This window comes from Lontra canadensis, unplaced genomic scaffold, assembly GCF_010015895.1.
Source record: "Lontra canadensis isolate GAN:19392208 unplaced genomic scaffold, GSC_riverotter_1.0 scaffold20, whole genome shotgun sequence".
NCBI lineage: Eukaryota > Metazoa > Chordata > Mammalia > Carnivora > Mustelidae > Lontra > Lontra canadensis.
In genome coordinates, this window is record NW_022631014.1 from 23,086,074 (window position 1) to 23,109,567 (window position 23,494).

At 44.9% G+C, this 23,494-nt stretch overlaps 1 protein-coding gene across 1 annotated transcript in view; it reads right to left on the reverse strand.

Annotated features, from left to right (window-relative positions):
- Positions 1–7,330: 7,330 nt before the first annotated feature.
- SUSD5 (sushi domain containing 5) overlaps positions 7,331–23,494 on the reverse strand; it is a 56,393-nt gene continuing 40,229 nt past the window's right edge. The window contains exon 5 of the mRNA XM_032860913.1: positions 7,331–9,376. Within this exon, the coding sequence (XP_032716804.1) occupies positions 8,073–9,376 (1,304 nt within the window). The 3' untranslated portion in view covers positions 7,331–8,072. The remainder of the gene's footprint in view (positions 9,377–23,494) is intronic.

The window sequence follows — 23,494 nt, forward strand, 5'->3', positions numbered from 1 at the left end:
ACCACTGGAAGGTTTGGGGAGAGGAGTGCCTTAGCTGCCATATTGTGACCAATGGCAGATGCAGGGACATCAGGCAAAGGGAGAGCTGGCTTGAACCTGAGCTGTCGCAATGGAGATGGTGAGAAGTGGTCAGACTTGGACTTATTTTGAAAGCTGGGCCTGTAGGATTTGGTGACAGATTGGATATGGAGCATAAGAGAAGGAGGGGTTAACAGTGACCTCAAAGGGTTTTGGCCCATGTAACGGGAAGGAAGGAGTTGCTATTACTGAGTATAGGGAAGTTGGTTGCACGTGGTAAGTAAGGAATTTGGTGCAAAGTAGGCTCTCTGAGGCTGGGACGGAAGGTTCAGGCTGCAAATAAAAATCTGAGAGCATCCTCAGATCAGGTCTTTGACAGAGCCTGGTCCAGACGCATGGGTTTCTTTTGGGGGTACATTCAAAGGAAACCTGTGAAGGCCTCCATCAAGCATAGTTACTGACTGTCCTGTAGGGGGTAGGGGGTACCTTTGAAGGCAAGAAGCTCGGTCAGCTGAGGACAGTTCTCTTGAAGGACGGTGACCACTGGCAGTGGATGGGCACGGTGAGGGGCTGGGAGCGGGGATGTGGGTCCTGGCTCTGTGAAGGGAGGTTGGGAGGAATGCCAAGCCCCCGTTGAATCGTCAGCATGTACATGGTATGGAAAACCATGAGCCCGGATGGGGTCCCCCAGACTGCATGTATGTATTGAGAAGCAAGAGAAAAGGGCCAAGGACAGAGCTCTGGTGCTCTCTGGGAAATGAGAAACCCACCAAAGACACTGAAAAGGAGCCACATTTGAGGTTGGAGAAACCCAGGAAAGTGGTGTTTTGGAATCTGAGTTTCTTTTTTCAACCTTATTCCCTCCTCCAGCAAGCTGCCCAGTTGAGTTGAGACTCTAGGGATGGAGGCTGGAGGAGGCTGGCTCAGCACTGGAGAGACAGGACTTTTCTTACAGTGGTGTGGAGTGAAGGGAGATAGAGTTTGGGGTCTTCAAAGAATAATTGGGGGTGCAAAACTCCTGTCTTTCCCCTCACCCCCATCTCACTACTCCAAGCTCTGGGAATGCAGTTGGGCCCTCCTGTTAGTCCTTCAGTGCCATTCTGCTCGCCTTATCCCAAGACCACTTCCTCCTTTACCTGCACAAGAATCCTTCTGCCAGGTCCTCCTTCTGGGGCACTCAACTCAACACAATTGGCTGCTACTTACTCTCTTTGGCTGCACCTGCCCTCCTACAGAGCCAACACTCCCAGGGGCTGTGTGGCCAAGGAGTCTGTGCAATTCGCACTGTGGTGGCCACACTGGTGTCCCCAGCAGCCCCCAGTCAGGGCACCCTGCAGCCCAGCGACGGGTCAAATCCTAGCAGCTTCCGCCCCTAGAACACTGGGTCCTCCTTCTCTCCCCCTGCCCTCCACTCCACCAGAGAAACTTCCTTTTGAAGTCAGTGGGGAGGAGAGTCATAGGGCAGAACTCTAAAGTGGAGGGGCCCCAGCGAGTGGACGCCCTGCCCCGGGAAGCCCGAGTCAGTGGAGACGGTACACCTGGCAGCTGGTTAGCTTCCTGGGGAGCTCTTGGCTGCAGCTGTCCTTCCCAGCTGTGTGAGAACAGCCAAGGACACCACCACGGGGACCAGGCTGGGGGGGGTGTCTGACTCACTCCACCTCTGGGTGCCCTACAGAGTTTCCATTTTGTCCTCTTCCTTGAGCCTAGACTGCGCCCTTGGTGGGTGATGTGGTTCCACAAAGGGTTGAGCGATGGTGGTGGTGGTGGTGGGAGGGGTCCTCATCCACTCTCCAATCTTGGCCCTTATTTATGGGGGCGCTGAAAAGCACCTCCACTCCCGTCCTAGCAATACCCCTGGAAGAAGCCCTGGGAGCAGGATGGCCGACATGGTCAGCGCTTTGCTTTGATGGAAGGCTGTGGAACGCAGATACCGATCTTTCTTATTCCAAAGGAAACCAAACCAATCTTAAAAAAAAAAAAAAAAAAGTTGGGCTGATTCCTCCACACCTACCATGAAATCCAGTATGCAGGCTGCACTCAACGACCTCAACCCACCATCTCCCTGAGCGTGTTTCTTGGAAGAGCCTAGAAGATTCCTGGATTGAGACTTCATGGGTTCAGCATGAATTGGGCCTGTCTTTTGAAAAAACAAACACATTTGTAAGTTTTGTGGGAGTTTCCAGACCCGGCCTTGCTTGTCCTCTGACCCATCTGCATGGAGCCCAGCAGGGAGGCAGGCCACGGTGGGGAGGGAGTGATCTGTCCAGCCATCTTGTCCCTTGGGCGGCCAGGGATGGGGCACCCACCAGGAAGGGTGCAGAGGCCACCCACTGTGGCCCCATTAATGTTCAGTCTATGCTAGCAGTGGAGCGCCAAGGGGGGAGGCTTGTGTGACGCGGATGTAAAAGGGACTAATTGAAATGTCTCACACACCACCATGTTCGGTGTGCTGGGACTCCTGGGTTCTGAGCCTTTCTGATGACTGCCACTAACCCATTGTGCGCACCTCTGGGACCACAGAGAGCCATGCGGTCCATTGGCCACGAAGGCTGCCTTGGGAAATGCTGCTTTTAGGAGTCCTGACTAAGGGAGTTTTAAGAGCACAGACGTTTTATTGAACCAAACTCAGTGGCGAACAGAAAATGATCTGTTAGATTGTCAATGGGGAAGGGTTTATTATGACTGCTGGTGGGATAAACAGCAGCCAGTTCCTGCCAGCATTTATGGAAATAATGTTTTTAAGTTTTAAATGTGAGCTATAAACCTAAGCTACTTCAGTTTTTTTTTTTTTAATTCAATACTGAAACTGTGGGGGAAATGTGGGCCAGTGCCAGAGAAAACATTCTCATTTAATAGTGTTTGCACATGGAACTGCAACCCAGTTTGCAGCAAGGCCGGAGAAGAACCCACAACTAATCCTTCATCACAGCTGTCTGCACGCTTGATCGGCTGCCATCGCCTGAACAGTGACTCCTTTTTTCTGGTGACTGCAGGCCTGAATGACCTAGTGTGGAGAGTTTAAACTATATACAAGGGGCGGAGGAAAGGGAAAGGGAACCTCAAATAGGTCTCAGCCAAAGGTTTTGTGCACAGGACTTCCTGTGCCTGCAGCCAGGGGCAGGGCTGTTCCCCAACCCATCCCGTCCCAGTAGCGTGTCCCCAACAGGGAAGACACTGGGACAGCCCAGCTTCGCCTTGACTGACCCACCCCTGTTCCTGAAGCCAGCGAGGAGTGCTGTGGTTTGTGCCCCACAGTAGGGCTCTTCTCCCCCTGGGGCAGGTGTGGGAGCAACCAGACCCCCACAGCCCCTCTCGCTGCCCCCGGTACCTCCCCCCGACATATCTGGCTTTGGTGGCTTGTTGCTTGAACAAGCAGTTTGGCTCACTATTCTCTCGGAGCTGATAGGTAAGAGTATGGTGCCTCATTTTCTAAGAAAAGAGTAAGAAGGAATAAACAATTAGGCCAACAGATACAGGATGGATCTGTTGAAGGCCTAGTTGAAGGTGACAATCAGGAGGCCAGACTACAAACACTGTTGCCAGCGTCCCTCTCCCCTTCCCGCCCTTGGCTAGGGCCGCATGTACAATCCCATTCTTACAGGAAATGAGAACTTGGAAAGTCATTGAAAACAAATACTTTTTTAAAAAATAAAATCACATTAAATGTTTTATTTTGCTTATTATCCACTGTTTATCTATTGGGTAGGACCGAGCCACACCCCATCATTCAAGGATGCATGTTGTAATGAGCCCTGTTTTCTCAGGTCCCTGAGATTTCTGACAGTTGTCTGACAAAACAGAACACTTGCCCCAGGGACTCTGGGATCTTACTCATTGGAGAGGATCCTTGCTAGTCTCGTGGGCTGAGGGCCTTTCCAGGAGACAGGGGCTCATTCCTCTTCCCAGCAAGGTTCTCTGTTAGAGATCGGGATCCCACTTGGAAAAACATTTGGGATCCAGGGGTTGGCTTTTGATCTGCAGAGCTGGTCCCTTGCTGCCAACACCAGAGAAGGATAAAATATGTACTGTTTTAAACAAGGACCAAAACACCTTCAGGTACAACGGCTAACAGCTTCCACACTCTGTGCATGTCAGTAAAGGGCAAGAAAGGAGACAAAGAGCAGAGGAAGCAGGTGCAAAGAGTGAGGGACCAGCCAGGACAGCAGTGGAGGCCTGGCCTCGAGCATTCCAACAGTGGCCTGTCAAGAGAGGTGAGGGACACGGGTGTTTTGTTTGAGCTGGCCCAAGAATCTGTGGGATACAGTGGAGAAGTATGGATTGAGGAGGAGCAGAGATGCAGGGAACCAGAGCTTGGGAAGCCTTGTGTGGGATGGAATGCTTTCAGGTGGGGTGTGAGGGAAACCAGTCTCAGCCTGATTCCACGGAAGCTCAGAAGCATGAGTGATACCAAGGGTTTGGTTGTCCCCGCTGCTGGCAGGGAGGCAGGCCTCAGGTATGGCAGTGCCAGTCAGAGCTGCATGCTTCCCTGGGGATGCCAGGGTGGGTCTGACTCCTGGGGGAGGAACTCCCATCAGGCCGAAGGCCGTCCTCTGGAGGAGGCATTTTTTGAGCGCTTTAGCAGCCAACCTTCAGGGTGGCTGGAGGATGGGTTCACCCGCAGAGTGAAGGGGATCTGGGTGGGGAACCACAGTGTCCGTGACCTTGACAAACTTGGGAGGCACGTATGGTCTCCTGGAGGTCGCAAAAGTAAAAGGGGACAAAAGGCAGACGGGACTGGTGCCAATGTTCTCTGAGCTGCATCTCTCCATTGATCTCTCCAGATCTCTTTCTCAGCCTGCCCTGCACCCCAGCTGTCGACATTCCCTGGGCTCCCTCACCCTCTGACTTTGGGTTGCCACTGGGACGTGCTGGCGAGAGATTGCAGGGTGAACCCTGCTTCCTTCAGGCCACCGTTGGACAGTGGCTATGCTCTCCTTGAGGCCAGAGGTTTTGTCCCAAAGAGCTGTTCCTGTCATCGTGCTCTCCTCCAGTCCCCTAAGAGCCCTCCAGCACTCCAGGATGTTTCTGTTAACCCTGCCCATGCTTTTATGACGGGTCTCCATGTCTGACTCTCTTGAATCATCCCTCTGAGTGTCCAATCAGGAGAAGGAGGGTAAGTCGCTCTGGGCTCTCTGCCCTGCACACCCCTGCACACCCATCACCTACGCACCCTGTTAAATGCGGAGTCTGAGTCTGCAGGCCTGGGGTGGGGCCTGGGATTCCACATTTCTAGCAAGCTCCCAGGAACCACACTGAGCATCTGTCCAGGCCTTCCTGTTGTAGTGAAGGGCCTGGTCTCCCGGTTAAGTGAGGAAGAGGAAGTCGGGGCAGGAGGAGGGGCAGGAGCTGTGCAGAGATCCTTGAAAGCCTGTTGCAAGAGGGTGGAGACTCCGAGAGGGTGGTCTTAGCGCAAATACGGAGACACGGTTTTCGAGATTACTAGAGAACGTTTTTCTTTTTAAACCATCATGATGTAACCCAGATATAAAATACATTTAGCAACCGTTTGTGGGAAATAATTATTTATTTTAAACATCTCAGAATCTTTGTGTTAATGGACCATCCAAACCTCAATTTTCATAAACATTCAATGGTTACCAGTCTCAAGACAGGCATGCTGACATGTAACTTACATTTACTAATGTTTTCATCATCCCTTTCCATATGCATTTTTAGATCCTAGAACATTAATTTAGATGACAGAGAATCCATAAAAACTTAAAAACTGATGTGTTGGGTTTGTTTTCATGTAGTTCTTATCTACAGAATAATATACTTCCATGTATTAATGTGTCTGTAATAAATTTATTAATACATTGGTATTACCATTACCTATTTTTGTGTTGGTATTAAGTCAGTGTTCTTGGGTTATTACATAATAATAGTCGAATAACACAATCCCAATGCTGAGATGAAGGTTATTTTATCTAGTTAAAAATAGAAAAGTTATCTTGTCATAGATTAGAAAAGAATCTAATTTATAAATATCTACAGTCTCTGGCGTCTATTCTGCCGTGTTTTGCTTTGGCTGCATGCAGAAAGTGTTTCGTCCTGTTCTAGACTTCACCTGACACAGAGGTAGTCCGTCCCGTAGTTTCAGGCCTTCCTTCCACCCAGTAGTGGGGACTAGGGTCTTTGAGTTTGCAGCACTGCCTTTATAGCTACTTAGCCTATCATTTTTCCAAAGCTTGCACCGGAAAGAGGTGGTAGGGTGGAAAACATATTACGCAAATTCCTTTTCCCTTAGGTCAAACACCACCACCAACTTTTCAATTGTAAAGATCAGGATTTCTCTCATGCCCCATACAACCACATAGACACTTAGTGTCTCCAAATCAAGGTACAGGCTTCATCACTTTCACCACTGAAGACTCTTTCTAAGAAAGTGACTCATGTTGTAAAAAGATAATGTGTTCCGTTTCTGTGCCAATGCACCCGAGCCCATTGGAGACAGCAGCGTCCAAGACTGCCGCAAGTGCACGTGGTGATGCGTGGCTTCCGGGCGAGGCCAGCCACGGGTGTTACTCATCGTCTGTGCCTCTAGAGCCTCCACTGGCTCAAAGCTCACAACTGATACGGCAAAGCAACGGTTCCCAAACTTGAGTGTGCTTTAGGATCACCTGGAGGGCTCCGCACAGCACAGCCCCGCCCCCACGGCTTCTGCTGGGGGCTGAGTTGATACCGCAGGTCTGAGGCTTGTGCTCTGAGAACCCCTGTCATAAATGTGCTGAGTCATCCCAAGATGATGTGGATACTATGACGTGGGTTGCTCAACAGCCAGGAGTCCATCCTGGGCTCGTGATGATCCCATGGTGCTCCCGATTGCCACAACAGAGCGCAGGAGAGTCGGCACAGAGCATTTCCTGTTCCTTTTTAATCCCTCTGCTTTCCCATCAGATAGGTACCCATACTTGATATCGCAGTCCTCGGCCCTCTAAAAAACAGTATTTTCCTCCCTCTTACTTGGGTTCAGAGAAATGGTTAACCCTGAGAGAGGAAGCCAATAACTGAGTTTTGTTAGTTTAACAAAAAATTCTGAATTCTTAGGCACAGTCTGGTCAGACAGCTAGACCACTGCTTCCAAGAAGAAATGGCGCTTACTGGTACAAAACTAACCATTTATTAATTTTTTTCTCTTATTTTAAAAAAGATTTATTTATTCATTTGGGAGAGAGAAAAAGAGAGCATGTGCTTATTTACTCATGTGAGAGGGAGAGAGAGAAAATGCTCAGGCAGACCCCATGCTGAGCACAGAACCTGACACGGGGTTCAATCCCAGGGATCACGACCTAAGCCGAAATCAAGAGCTGGTGCCTAACCAATGAAGACACTCAGGGCCCCCCAAAACTAATCACGTGCTTTAAAAAAAATGGTCTGTCCTATAAAATGGAGGGAACAAAGTGGATGTGTCTTGCTACTCCCTTCACTTCCCTCTCCCCGCAACAAAGCATCAGTCCTAAATTCTCTGATTTTTTTTCCTCCCTCCAATTTCAACAATTAAAAAGAAACCAAAAGCTTCTAGACTCTGTCCTGGTTCTTGGCTCATTTGCCCTCACAAAATCACAACATTAAAAAGCAATAACCCATTATTTTTTCTATGCCCCACGCCCAACAATTAAATATCTCTATCCCAAATAACACTGCTCTCAAGTGCTCAGTTTATCACACTTTTTCTAAAAATTTCGGTTATGGAGTGATTCATCTTTTTTTTTTAAAACAAGGGAAAGAAGATAAGAGCATGATGAAGTGAGAGGTGAGTTTTGAGCTCATACTGGAATTGGGGCCTGAGCACAGGTCTGGGATCAGCGCAGTACATTCCAGGAAATTTGGTTAAGTAGATATTGATGCGTGTGATGATGCCATCAAAGCCTACTTGTCCTACCAGGTGCCTCCAGAGACGTTTCTCGGCCTTCAGAACAAGGACCTGAAGAAAAAAGAGATGAGTCCTAACCCACCAGTTTCATGCTCTAGTGAAGAATCAGTCTTTATCAGTGAGACGTGGCACAGTTCCCTTTCCTCCTAAGTGGCTTTGGGAGAGCCTGCTCTGAAGGTGGCTAGACCTTCTCCATCTCAATCTGCTGGTGGTAGTGCCGAGCTTGTCGCTGGCCAACGTTCAGCTTGTACACGGAGCTCTTGTGTTGGCACTTACGGTGGCCCCACACGGCCCCCACCCCTGCCAGGAGCAGCAGCAGACATAGGACGGTGACAATGGTGGCAATGACAGGGCCCCTGCTGAGGCTGGGACACCCATCCCCTACACACGATTCCACAGTTGGAAGAAGCTCCTCGCTTGCACCTGGGCCGGGGCTTTCCTGTCCCAAGAAGTCCTCAGATAGCAGGTATGGGAAACTATCCTGGACCTCAGGAGCAATGGTTTCCCCTGGAGTCTGGCTGGCTGCCATGATAGTTGAGGGACTGTGATTCGGCATCTGTTGGACAGCAGTTGTCACTGTCCCCAGAGTAGAGCTGGGGAGTTCATAGGGTAGTGTGGCCATGGGAGACATCTCTGTGGCAAAGCTCCAAGGAACAGTTGACTGGTACCTGATCAAGTCACCATCTCCCGTGCTGGGACTCTCAGTTTCAGACACATTTCCGGGTCTGAGAGCCAAAGCTTCTACATCTAGTGTTTGAGATGGAAGAACTGAACTACGGGTCACGTCCTCACTTGGTGTGAAGGAGGTACTCCTGGGGTTCTTAACTTCGACAGGAATGAGCTGATTAGGAGTAACTGGAACTCTTTCTTCCAGCCCTACTGACGCATCTCCCTTGTCCCCATCTTCCTCCTCTTCCTCCTCTTCTGCCTCTATCTTCCTCCAAGCCCCATCCGTCACAGGGTAACCATCTAACCAGGACTCATCACTGCTGCTCACCATTGGGTCCCCAGTCTTGCTGTCAGTCCTGCCCAGAAATGGCCCCGAGGGACCATGAGTGCTGCTATAGATCACCTTGGCTTCAGGTTCACCCGGAGCTGCTGTTAGGCTACTACGGTTGTCTCTAGCCAGAAACTGCTTTTTGGAGCCATCATTCATCTCCTTCTGCAGCCCAGGCTTGTGGAAATTCTCAGCAGGAAACCAGAACAAGTACTTCTGGTTTAGCTGGGGTCCTGGAGAGTCTGTGGGGACACTGCTTCCCGCGATGGACAAGCCTGTAGTTGGCACAGAGGCTGTATCCTGGGATATGTTTTCTCTCCCCACAGAAATGGAGACCAGATGGTCCTGTTTTGAAATCTCCTCAGGGGCCTCTCCCGGACCTCTGTCTTCTTCTGCCTCTGTCCGGGAGTCCTCCATGAGCTCTCTAAAGGACATGGATCTGTCATCTGGGAAATTATCCTCATAGTCAATATGTGCCTCAGCCACATCTGGAAGGGGAGAAGGAAAAACTTCATTAGGTCCAAGGTTACAGAGCCAGGAGAGTAGAACACAAGAAAAGGAAATAAAAAGGATAAGGACTAGAACAGATGAAATAAAGCTGTCATTCACAGATGCTATGACTGTGTATCACAAACAAACCCACCAAAGACTCTACCTATAGACTGTTGCAATTGATACATGGGTTTATCAAGGACATGGGGTTTATTGTCAATGAAAATACCAACTGTATTTCTGTATACCAGCAATATACAGCAACAAATATTTAAAAAAACACCATTTGCCATAGCATTAGAAAAAACAAACACCAAGGAATAAAGCTAACAAAAGATGTGCAAGATTTGAATGCAGAGTGTATGGAATATTGCCAACCAAAATTAAAGACCTCATTAAATGAAGGGATATAAAATTGTTAAACTGTCAACTCCATCCAAATTGATCTCTCCAGACTTAATACAACCATAATAAAAATCTCAGGCATTGACAAGCTGATACTAAAACTTATGATAATGCAAAGAACCAAGACGATCTCTTGAAATCTACAAAATTTCAAGATTTACTCTAAAACTGGAATACTTTTTAAGACCATGATATTGGGGTGCTTGGGTGGCTCAGTTGGTTAAGCAACTGCCTTCGGCTCAGGTCATGATCCCAGAGTCCCGGAATCCAGTCCTGCATTGGGCTCCCAGCTCCCCAGGGAGTCTGCTTCTCCCTCTGACCTTCTCCCCTCTCATGCTTTCTCTCACTGGCTCTCTCTCAAATAAATAAATAAAAATCTTAAATAAATAAATAAATAAATAAATAAGACCATAGTATTGGCCCAAGGATAGATAATTGGATTATGTTAACTTTAGGAACTTGTGAACTCATGAAAAAAGTTCAAATGCAAGCCACAAACTTGAAGATATTTGTGACACATACAATCTTCAAGGGATTCCTATCCAGAATTCATAAAGAACTCCTCCTACAAGTCAATACTAAGTAGGCAGATAAGCCATATCTGGCAAGATACTTGAATTGACGCATAACAAAAAAGACACTTAAGTAGTCATTAAACGTGTACAGATGTCCAACCTTATTAGTAATAGAGATATGCTAACAGCCATAAAAGTATGCAATTCCATAGCACCACAACGGCTAAAAGTAAGCAGACTGACAATATCTGGTGTTAACTGATGATATCTAGTGTTTGGGCATCAAAGGACATGGACATGAATGTTCCTAATAACCCAAACCTGGAAACGATTCAGATGTCTATAAACTGCAAAACTGATATAAATCATAACATATTTGTACAAGGAAAACCTGTACATCAATGAAAATGAACCGACCATTACTTCTGACAAGGACATAGATGAATCTCACAGTCAAAATGTGGGGAAAAGAAGCCAGGCACAAAAGAACACACTTTGGTGATTCTATTTACATAAAGTGCAAAATAGTGCAAAAATAGTCAAAGCTAATCTATGACGTTAAAAGTCAGGTTGGTGGATGGAGAGAAGGGGTAAAGACTAAGTCTGGGGACACGCAGGGCTTTGGGGATCCTGGCAACATTCTACTTGATCTGTGTAGTGTTTCTTTTCTGATAATTAATTCATTTGTTCCCTCATGATTTTGTTTGTATGTTAGGTAAAAACATATCTTTTAAAACATGATTTGCTCTTTGTAAGACTTCGTGAGATTATGCTGTGAAATATTTTAAATCCAGCCAAGTAAGAATGAACAAAAGACCCCATAATAGGGGACCAGAATATTAGGACAGCAGGTCAGGAAGGCTCAAGGAGCTGTGTCCTCGGAAGAGAGCAGCCCACTAGGCTTTCCCTATTCTCAGTGATCTTTGAAAGTCAAGTCCTACTGGAAGTCATAGTTATTAAAACAGAAAGACTCCCTATGACATTGCAATATAGTAAGAAGTATATGTTTAGTCTTTGTCCCTGGTTCCTGGTAGGTTCCTGGCAGCTCCTAAAACCCTTGGAATTTCCTAAGCAACAGGGGTGAGATCACATCTTTTTTTATTCATAAGAAGCTCCTTTCAGCCTTACCTGATTTTATGTTAATGAAGTCACCCTTAGAAGACATCTGGATGGTGGCTGGTTGCCAGAGGAACCAACCAATCAGAGGGTGGGAAATTGAGGGCCCAGCCTCTGACCTCTGAGGAGGGGGAAGTGGGCTATAGGTAGAGTCCATCATCAATGGCCCCTATTGAATCAATTGTGCCTAAATAATGAAACCTCCATAAAACCCCTAAACTACTGGGTGCAAAGAGCTTCTAGGCTGGTGAATGTATCCACGTCCTGGAAGAGTAGCTCACCGCAATTTCACGGGGACAGAAGCTCCTGTACTCGGGATCCTTCCAGATCCCAGATCTCTACCTCCGGTTATTCATCTGTATTCTTTATAATATCCTCTATAATAATTGGTAAATGTGAGTAAAGGGCTTTCCTAAGTTCTGTGAGCCTTTCTAGCAAAGCACTACAGCTTAGAGGATGGGCATGAGAATCCTCAATTTATAACTTTTTGGTCAGAAATACAGGAGGCTCAGAATGGAGGATTGGTGTCTGGAGTGGGATCAGTCTTGTGGGATGGAGCCCCTAACCTGTGGGGCTCACTAACTCTGAGCAGTTGATGTTAGCATTGAATTACATTGTAGGACACCCAGCTGGTGTCCAGAGACTTGGAGAATTGGTTGTTGGTGTGAGAAGTGTTCTATGGGAAGAAATAAGATCTTAGTAGTCTTTCTCCACTTCACTCTGCAACTTGGAAAGCACAAATGCAAAGAGCTTCAAAACCAAGGTCTAGATAAAGTGCTGAGGTGTCATGTGGTACATTCCTGGGGTCTGAAACTGGATTAGTGGGCATTTGGCTTATTTCTTACAAGACTCAATATTTTGCTTCCTGAATGCGAGTTATAAATAAATTTAAAAGTCCTTTCTGATCTCCTAAAATTTAAGCCCATGCACTTTATTTGTGTCTTCAGTCAAAAATGTAAAAACAGCAGATAGCAAACAAACATCTCTGAAAAATGTAAAATTCATGTCATGTTTTATGCTTAGAAAAAGATAGCCGAGGGGCTCCTGGCTGGCTCAGTTGTTAGGCCACACAGCCCTTGATCTCAGGGTTGTGAGTTTGAGCCCCACGTTGGGTGTAGAGATTACTCGAAAATAAAATCAGGAAGGAAAGAAGGGAGGAAGGAAGGAATGGCCTAGTAATTACTTCAGGGGACCCTTCCAGCCCATGATGTCCTGTTCACAGTCCCCAGACAAAAGCCACACTGATGGTGGAGCCATGCTTAGGAACATCACAGAATTCCAGCACAGGCCCCCAGGGTTTGGGTGGGTGGCCCCCTACACACTCATTGCTATGTCATGCCTCATTCTCCACAGCACTGCTGTTCCAAGTACTGCCGTCACCTATTCCAACATTCAGCAAACCTCCTCAAGTGCCCACTCTCCGTCTGACACTGCGAGGGCTCTGGGTCACTGATAAACAGGACAAGCAGTCCCAGCCCTTGTGGAGCATACAGACGGAATTCCATGGTCCTGAGACCTACCAGCTTGAGTCACAATGTGTTTGTATGCACAAATTCTCACCCATCCTGCTGAATAAAGACTAGTTTGGGCACTTAAGTACCGTCTTTTCTTAAAAACACAACAAAATGAAATAAAGCCCACTACAACACAACTTTTCTCTAAAATAAGCACCAAGTCATACTGAATCCAGCTGGTCATTTAAGAAGGCCATGACTTACTCTCTGACCTTAATGTGGTAATACTGTTTGCTTGAATATGTGTGTGCTGATGGACTGTGGTAGGGTGATCACAAGAATGGCCACAATTCTCCACTCTTTCCTGCATCGAGTCCTTTTGCAATGTGACTGTGCAACTCTTCCCTTTAAGAAGTGGTGTTTCTTTTTCCTGCTCTCAAATTGGGACTGGCTTGTCACTTGCTTTGACCCACAGAATAAAGTCAAAGTCTCATATGCTCACTCTTTCTTTCTCTGCATCCTGCCAGCTGCCATGCGAGCGAGCCTAGGACAGCCTACTGAGGATAAGAGGCCATGTGGAGGAGAGGCAACTGTTCCAACTGAAGATATCATAAACCAATCAGCTCCATCAACCTGGGGGCGGACCACATGCACGTGAGTGAGCCTGGTCAAAGGCAGAAGAAGAAGAACGAGCCAGGTAAGCCCAGCCCAGACAGCTTGTACCCAAATAAATGAGTGTTGTTTATGCCATTACATTTTGGGGGGTGGTTTATTATGCAGAGAAAACTGACATGCTAGACCTGAGCTGGCTCGAGGACAGGGACCAGGTCACTGTATCCCTAGAGCAGAACCGTATCCTCAGCCCAGCCCGTAATAGGTGTTCTTATAGGTATTCTCGAATGAGTGAAAGATTAACTGGCACTGGGAGAAACAGGAAGGAACACCTTCTCAGCTCCCAAGACTCTCCTGATCCCTGCCTCAAAATGGCTCAGAGCTAAGTTCTAGTGCCAGGAACGCAGGGCTCAGAACACAAGAGGACTTTGGGCTCATTTCCAGTCTCTAAGGAGTTAATGACATGTAACATAGACTCTTAGAACACCCCTGAAAGATGCCACCCTTGAAGTGCTACTTGAATACAGACATACACATGGGAGAGGAACAACACACATACTCACCTTTCACACACAGGTGAGCATGACTCAGTGCACAGCCTGGCCCATGAGAACACCTGTTCCCCTCCCAGCCCTTCTGTGCTGCCCCTGCACCCGCCATTGTGAAAGATGCCCCAGGAGAACTCCCTCCCCACTGCTAGCAGATTCACTGTCGTGAGGCAGGGAAGCGAGCCCTCTCCACCAAGATGTAGCCCTAATGCAAAGAAACTTGGCATTTCACACATCTGACAGGTCATCTTTGCCTCAAATCAGCTGTATCCATCTTGTTTTTTATTTTAAAAAACCAGACTGTCTTTTATGGCATTGAGGAAAAAAATTAATATGTTTGCAAAACAATATACATACGTCAGTTGTCTTCCAAGTCGGGGATGAATACCCCTGTGTCCTCAGCTAGAACACAGCCCCCTTTCACGATGGGGAAAGGCAGGAAACAGCTCTCTCCAAGACCATTTTTCCTCAAGAAGCTTTCCCCCACTTGAAATCACAGACTATTACCTCATGCACGATCTGCAATGGAGGGCCTCTTACCACACGTTATTTTACTAGGGAGTATTTCTTGGTTGCCTCATTGTAGTCCCAAGACACCAAACCATTGAGAGCCCACAAAAAATTCTGTTTCATTCCATTGAACTTTGGTCACTGGTGGTTAAATTCTGACACTGCGTTTATTTTCTTTCAGGTCGTCTGCTGGAGCTCACTGACCGGTGGGTTTAAGAGCTAAAGGAACCCACGTTTGCAGAGTTCTGCCGGCGTGAAAGCTGGCAGGGGACCCGCGTGAAGGCGGGTGGTGGGTGGACGTGTTCTCTTGTGGTCCTCACAGCCATCGCCTTACAATCCCAGCAGACACCAGCCCTGAGGTGGCCTGTGGTGAACAGAACTTGACACAAACAGGCAACAGCCAAAAAGTGTGACTGAGGGATACTCAGAATCTTCCAGTCCTTCAAGCTAATTGTTGCCTTGAATCATCTCTGAAACCTCAACCTGGGGTTCTTCTCTTGTCTTCTGCCCAAACCCTGATTCCATTTCCTCAGCTGCAGTTCCACACACTTGTTCTTCTGACTGCCCCTCTCTCTGCTCTGCTTCCTCTTCCTTGTCTCACTGTTCACATTCCAGACCACTTGACTATATCACCAGGGGCAGAAGCAAAGATGACCTTACCATTAAGATGGATTATACGCCAGGCTTGAAAATATCCAAATGGTGCAGCTGAAACAGCATCACATATTTTCTTTACCCTAAACCTTTCAAAATGAGGAAACTCCACATTTTTTAAAGTATGTGTGTGTGTGCACAGACACACAACTAGGCTTGTTGAATATGAATTTTTTAAAATGCAGAAACTATATTAAACGTCAGGAAAAAGTTTTTACAAACAACCACCATGCATGGAGAAGGACATAATATTTTACAACAAAACTGGTTATCAGAGGAGAAACAGAAGATTCTGGAGCAGATGAGGGAAGGGCAGTATGACGCCACTCCTAACCTACCCTTACCCTTCAAAAACTGGATCGAGCATTCAACCGAGAAAGAAGCCAAGCAGGTGAAGAGAACCAGACCAGTAACCAGCAGGGCTGACTGTTCCTTTTTTTTTTTTTTTTTTAAGATTTTATTTATTTATTTGACAGACAGATCACAAGTAGGCAGAGAGGCAGGCAGAGAGAGAGGAAGGGACACAGGCTCCCTGCTGAGCAGAGAGTCTGATGCAGGCCTCGATCCCAGGACCCGGGGATCATGACCTGAGCCAAAGGCAGAGGATTTAACCCACTGAGCCACCCAGGCACCCCAGGACTTCACCTTGTGAAGGTGAAGTAAATATTGGCATAGGACATTTAACCTTTCTCAAGAGAGAGCAGATCCCAGATGTTTTAAAGCAAACAGATAAACAAGCAAAAGTAAAACTACATACCCCTTCCGCTGAGTTGTCCCCTTCTAGCTACCATTCCCTCTTCTGGATGAAAGGAAGACGCATGTAAAAGGCAAAGCACGCAACTTAGAAGAAAGAATGTATGGAACAGAACGGATTCCTCACAACAGCTTCATACTAAGCAGAACTTAAAAAGAAAGTGAGTGCAACAGAACAAGTTCAAAGGGGCGGTGGTAAGAGAATGTCATGGAAAGGGTGACTTTAAACTTCAGGATGATTCCTGAGGACCGACGTAACATCATGGCAGGACTAAAAAGTAAACAGAAACTGCAAGGAGTAGAATAGATGAAGAATTTTACAAAACTGAGAAAAAGACCTGAAGACTCATATTCAAAAGTCAATGCAAACTTGAGGCGGAATAAATTCATAAAAAATTACATGCAGGCACATCAAATTAAAACTGCTTAAAACCAAAGAGAAAAAAAAGTAACCAGTGAAAGCAGACACATAACCTTCAAAAGAAGCAACAAATAGACTGAAAGCAATGTAAAAAAAAAAGAAGAAGAAGAAGAAGAAGAAAGCCAGAAGACACTGTGATACTTTAACATGTTAGAATAGGAGCACAGTTGGGTGTTGCAGTTGGCTGAGTGACCAGTTGGGTGTTGCAGTTGGCTGAGCGACTGACTCTTGGTTTCGGCTCAGCTCATGATCTCAGGGTCATCATCTCAGGGTCGTAAGATCGAGTCCCGCATGGGGCTCTGCGCTCAGCACAGAGTCTGCTTGGCATTCTCTCTCCCTCTTCCTCTGTCCCTCCTGCTCACCCCTGTGCTCTCTCTCTCAAACAAATAAACCTTTAAAACAAAAAAGTGTTAGAAGAAAAGAACTGCCAACTTAGAATTCTTGCTCTGTGAAAATATCTTTGCTGAAAGCCCCAAGACGTAGGAAAGAAAGAACAATGAAGCAGGTAAATATGGGGTGGGGGGGCAAATCTAAGTGAATAATACTTCCTACCTAAAACAAGTACACACACACACACACACACACACACACACACACACTCTATTATTATCTGAAACACATAACGGCAGCATAGAAATTGGGAGGAGGTAATTGGAGTCAAAATAGTTGAAGGTATTTAAATTGTCCAGGAAATGGTATCATTCTTTGCTAAGTCAAGGATGCCTGTTATAATTTCTAGAGTAACAACTAAAAGAGTAAAAGGAAGTGTTAGAGGGGCACCTGCCTGGCTTAGTCTGTAGAGCATGCAACTCTGGTTTTGGGGTTGTGAGTTCAAGCCCCATGCTGGGGGTAGAGTTTTCTTAAAAAAAGAGAGAATGTGTTAGAATGTAATAGGGAGGGTGAATATAATAACTTTTTAAGATGCTTAATCACTCCAAAAAGAATGCAAGAAAGCAGCAGATAAAGAACAAAGGACAGCTAAGGACTGAGAGGAAACAAAAAGAGTAATTTTAAAACCAAACTTATTGATGATTAAATGTAAAAATGGATTAATGCTCTAATTGGTTATATGAGGCTTATAAGAGATATACTTTAAATAGAACTGTAGAGGGACACTGAAAGGAAATGAATGAAAAAAATATATACTATGGAAAGGTTAACCAGCAAAGAAGACTATAAACCAAAAAACATTACTAGAGAAAAGGAAGGTTATTCCATAAAGATAAATGTTCCAATTTACCAAGAAGATATTAACTTTTAAATGTATACGTACTTAACAGAGCTTCAAAATGTATGAATCTAAAATATGTAAACTAAAAAAAGAAACACATAAATCCATGATCACAGAGAGATGTTTTAGATACCTTTATCACTAACAATTAGAGCAAATAGACAAAGAGCTAGGGATATACAACTGAAAAACAAGCTTAACTAATAAATTTTATCTACTTGATATATGTAGATCACACCCAACAACTGTAGAATAAGCATTCTTTTCAAATACACATAGAATATCTTTACAAAGTTGACCATAAATGCAATGTCAACAAACCAGCATAGTGAAATTGGACAAAGGATTACTAGGAAATTCCTGTATTGTATAGAAATTAAACAAAATATTTCTAAATAACTCATGGGTCAAAGGAGAAATTACAATGGGAACCAAATGATAATGAAAAATGACATATCAAAACTTATGGGAGGGGCGCCTGGGTGGCTCAGTGGGTTAAAGCCTCTGCCTTCAGCTCAGGTCATGATCTCAGGGTCCTGGGATCGAGCCCCGCATCAGGCTCTCTGCTCAGCAGGGAGCCTGCTTCCCCCACCCTCTGCCTGCCTCTCTGCCTACTTGTGATCTCTCTGTCAAATAAATAAATAAAATCTTTAAAAAAAAATTAAAAAAACTTATGGGAAGCAGCAAACACTGTACTAATGGGAGAAGTTATAGCTTTAAATACCTTTGTTAGAAAGGAAGAAAGGCTGAAAATCACATCAATTTCAGGAAGCTGGGAAAGGAAGAGTAAGTTAAACACAAAGGAAGTAAAGGAAGAAGGGGTGCCTAGATGGCTCAGTCAGTTAAGCCCCAACTCTTGATCTCACTTCAGGTCTTGATCTCAGGGTTGTGAGTTCAAGCCCTGTGTTAGGCTCTACACTGGGTGTGGAGCCTAATTTAAAAAAAAAAAAGTAAAGGAAGGAGATAAAAAGATCAGAAATTAATAAAATAAAAACCAAACATACAATAATCAATGTAGCCAAAATTTGTCCTTGGAAAAGAACTACTGATTGATAGATCAAAACATTAATAAGTCCCTAGCAAGACTATTTCAGAAACATTTAGAGAGAACACAAATGAAAACATCAGGAATAGAAAGAAGCATCACCACAGATCTTTCAGATGTTTTCAAAAAAGACAGTAACAAGATTATGATAAATTTATGCCCCCCAAATTCTTTTTTTAAAGTTTATTTTATTTTTTAAAGTTTATTTATTTATTAGTAATCTCTACATCCAACATGGTGTTCGAACTCACGACCCCGAGATTAAGAGTCCACATGTTCCTCTGACCGAACCAGTCAGGTGCCCCCCACCCCCACCAAATATTCTGATGAAATAGACAAGATCCTAGAAGAAGCTCCTCAAAAGTGCCACAAGAAGAGATAGAAAAATCTTATATGCCATTAATTATTAATGAAATAGAATTTCACTACACACAAAAAACTAGGCAAAGGTGGCTTTGCCAATGAATTCTATCAAATATATAGGAGTATAATTCCAATGTTTCATAAACTCTTCCAGAGAACAGAAAAAGAAGAAATACTTTCCAACTTATTTTATACAGCTGGTGTAACCTTGGTAACAAAACCTGGCAAGTACATGCTAAGAATGTAGTTTTGCAGACCATTCTCACTAAAATAGATGCAAAAATCATAAATAAAATATTGACAAATTGAAACCAGTAATATATTAGTATTGATAGGCTGAATAATTAAACATTATATTAAAAAGATAATCTATTACACCAAGCTAGGTTTATCCCAGGAACTCATGATTGGTTTATTTGAAAAAAGGAGTTTCAGGGGCACCTGGGTGCTCAGTTGCTTAAGTGTCTGACTCTTGATTTTGGCTCAGGTCATGATTTTAGGGTTGTGAGACTGAGTCCCATGTTGGGCTCCCCACTGGACGTGGAGGTTGCTTACGATTCTCTCTCCCTCTCCCTCTGTTTCCTTTCATCCCTCTCCTGCCCCTACTTGCTGTCAACAAGGTAAAAACCCTTAGGAATTGGGAATATAAGGAATTTTCCTTAACCTGATTTTTAAAATATATAAAAACTGATGAGGAAAAGATTATGATCCCAGCCTACATCACAGATGAACCTTAAGGATATTGTGCTAAATGAAATAAGCCTGTCACAAAAAGACAAATACTGTCTGATTCCACTTACATGAGGTATCCAGAATAGTAAAATACACAGAAACAGAAAGGAGAAGGGTTGTTGTCATGCGTGAGGGCAGATGGTCATGATTTAATAGGTACAGAGTTTCAGTTTTGCAAGAGGAAAATGCTCTGGAGATCTGTTTCACGACAACATGAATATACTTAATGCTACTGAATTGTATACTTAAAAGTGGCCAAGGTGGTAAACTTTGTGTTCTGTATTTTTCATCACAATTTTTTAAAGGACTGGATTAATAATTAGACTATGTTAAAATTCTTTTCATCAAAGATACTATGGAGAAAGTGAAAAGGCAGAAGATATGAAAATTTCTGGTATCTAGACTCCTATAAAGATCTCTGACAAATCAGTATGAAATAAATGGACAACCCAGTAGAAAAATGAGTGAGAGGGACACCTGGGTGGCTCAGTCATTAAGCGTCTGCCTTCCGCTCAGGTCATGATCCCGGGGTCCTGGGATTGATACCTACATTGGGCTCTCTTCTTGGTGGAAAGCCTGCTTCTCCCTCTCCCATTCCCCCTGCTTGTGTTCCCTTCCTTGCTGTCTCTCTCTGTGTGTCAAATAAATAAATAAATAAATCTTTTAAAAAAAGAGGAAAGAAAAATGAGTGAGAGAAATGAACAGACACTTCATAAATGAGATATTCAAATAGCCAATAAACATACTGATAAGGTGCTCAACACATTAATAATAGGAGAAATTAAAATTAAGTGGTATTATACCTATACATTGGAATGCTTAAAGTCAAGAAGACTGACAATACCAACTATTGGTGAGGATATGGGGCTCCTGGGACCCTCATACTCTGCTGCTGGGAGCATAACTTGGTAAAACCATTTTGACAACTAGTTAGGCATTATCCACGAAAGCTGAACATATCCATACCCTTTGACTCTGCAATTTAACTCCTCTATGGTTAAGAGGAACACATGCCACACAGACACCAAAATACCTGCACAAGAATGTCCTTAGAATAGCCCCAAACTTGAAACAACAAAAATATTCATCAACAGTAGAATGGAATATTCCACAGCACGGAAGGAGAATGAACTCCAGTTTCATGGAACAACATGGATGTATCTCACACACATGATGCTGGACAGAGGAAGCCATACCCAAGAGTACAGCCTTTATGCTTCCACTGAAATAAAATTTAAACAGGGAAAACAGAGTTCACGGTCTTGGAAGTCTGGATATTCTTGGGCAGACAATGACTGGAAGGTGATGCTCGGAGTGTTTTATGTAAGTCAATATTACACATTGTTAAGCTGCCCCTCAGTCGTAAAACAGTACGTATCCCTTCTTCCTAGGATGGTTGTACTTTGAAATATTTCAAGAAAATATTGTTTGATGTTATGCATGTGTCACTTACATCAAGCTGTAAGCCAGCTGCTGCTAAAAATTCCAATTAAGAATTCACAGTCCAGGGAATGGGAAGTTAGCATTCTCACTGGGAAACTCACCTCTGGCTGTGCCTGCTACGAGTACTTCTATTATCTGTACCTTGCACAAAGCCACTGCTATGCTAATTAGTGCCCTGAATATGTGAAAAGACTATTGGCAAAATTAGTGGCATATTAATTACAATGATACATAGAGAAATGGGCTCTGATTGGTAAAATGCAAGTTATTTATGAATGGGGATTGGCTAAGGATACTTTGGAGGCACTTCTCATCCTTACATGGACAAGATAACTCCAGTGTAGACCTTGATTGTGAGACTTAACCCTTAAATGATCTCATCTGGGACTCACATGTTACGCACGGGAACAATGGGAGTGGCACCCTTCTGTGCACTGGGTGCAACCCTCCAGCTCATGGCCAAGATGCCCAGCCCCTCCCAGCCTGGGAGCACCGAGAACAGGAACTCTGCCTTTGCATACCCTGCACACAGCACGGTGCTTGGCACACAGCAGACACTCCAGAAATGTTTGTCGAGCAAACAAACAAGTGAGAGAAGAGACAAATGAATGAATGGTAGAGACCCATTTTGATAAAGCTTGATTCGGTCTGGAAGTCCATCAAGCCGGGCATTATTTGATTTGTGATCATAGCAAAGAAGAGTAAGGGAGCTCTGAGTTCCAGTACTGGGCATAATCAATGTCTGCTAAGTCCCTTTTCCTGTATAACCTAGCCATGAACTTCATTAAATATGTCATGAAGTCAAAATCACCTAGAATGTGGGGAGTCTGTGAGCCATGTTTTCTTCCCACCCCTTGTCTTGCAGGAAACACTGGCTTCATGCAGAGTTAGAGCCAAGGGTTTGGGAAAGATCAGCACACTGTGGCTGTGGCGGGGGTGGGGGGGAGGGCTCCCTTGACTGGACCCTTACAGTCAGTGTGATAGCATGAGTTCGTGTGTATGTGTGCATGTGTGTATGCACACATGTGTGCATGTGCATGTGCATGTGTGTGCAAGCGGGAAAAGCCCAGCTCTGTACCTACTGAAGTGCTAGTTCTCTCAGCCTGCCTCAGCTGTGTCTACACTCCCCATAATCATCCAGCCCTCCTTCTTGCCCCCTCCCCTCTCCCACGTGTTCCCTGAAACCTGTGATAACACAATCCGGGAACTTCTGATTAGACCAACAAATCCAGAAGAGGTAAACTCCATGGGAGAAACCAGGTCATCCTCTGGGTACTTCTATTTCACTGTTATTTTAGGGAAACAGAATACCACAGATCCAGAGAGCTTGGGAGTAAAAGCAGAAGGTTTGATTATGTCCTGCCCGGGTCCATCCAGGTATGCAGGGCTGAAGGACACAAGGTTACAGCCCAGAACCCTGAGGCTCTCTCCCAGGGTGTCATGTTCTTGCATTTCCAGAAGCCCATACATACCTTCTTTTTAATCTGGTCTTGGCTACATAGTCTTTAAAAATAGTAATTCTGAAAAATACAACCAGACAAGCCAGAAATAACTACTACTGGTTCAATGAACCTCTGAACAAATATGGCAATATTGACAAGGAAATTCTAAATTCAGTTGCAGTCTCATGCTTTTTTCTATGAAGGAAGTTAAATCCAAAAAATGAAGGCAAACAGAAATTGAAGTTAATTTAAGAAAACAAAAGGAAGGCTTTAGAGGTGAGAACATACGGAAGGAACAACTAGTCTGTGGGACCTTGCCCTGCCCTGTGGCTTTGCTCTCTTTGAGTGTCACAGGCCCCTGGAGGAAAGCACAGAGACGAGACAGAGGCTGGAACGAGACATACTTGCTTTTATACCCTGGCTCTGCTGCTTTCTGGCTGTGTGACACAGGTAAGTCACTGAACTTTTCTGTACCTCAGTTTTCCCATCCGTAAATTGGATCTCGCCAGTTCTTGCCCTCCCATTTGCGCACAGATTAAATGAGGTAAAATGTGTAAGATACCTGTCACTGAAATGTTCTCTATTTTGGTTGTGGTAGTGGTTTCATGGTTGTTTGAACCTGTGACAACTCAAGAGACTTTTGTAGTTGCACAGGGCACAGTTTATTATATGCAAATTAATCTTCAATCAAGTTGTTGAAAAAAAGGAACAAAAATATGGGATGTCTGCGTGGCTCAGTCAGTTAAGCATCCACCTTCAGCTCAGGTCATGATCCTGGGGTCCTCGGACCAAGTCCCATATTGGGCTCCCTGCTCTGCAGGGAGCCTGCTTCTCCCTCTGCCTGCCACTTCCCCTGCTTATTCTCTCTTA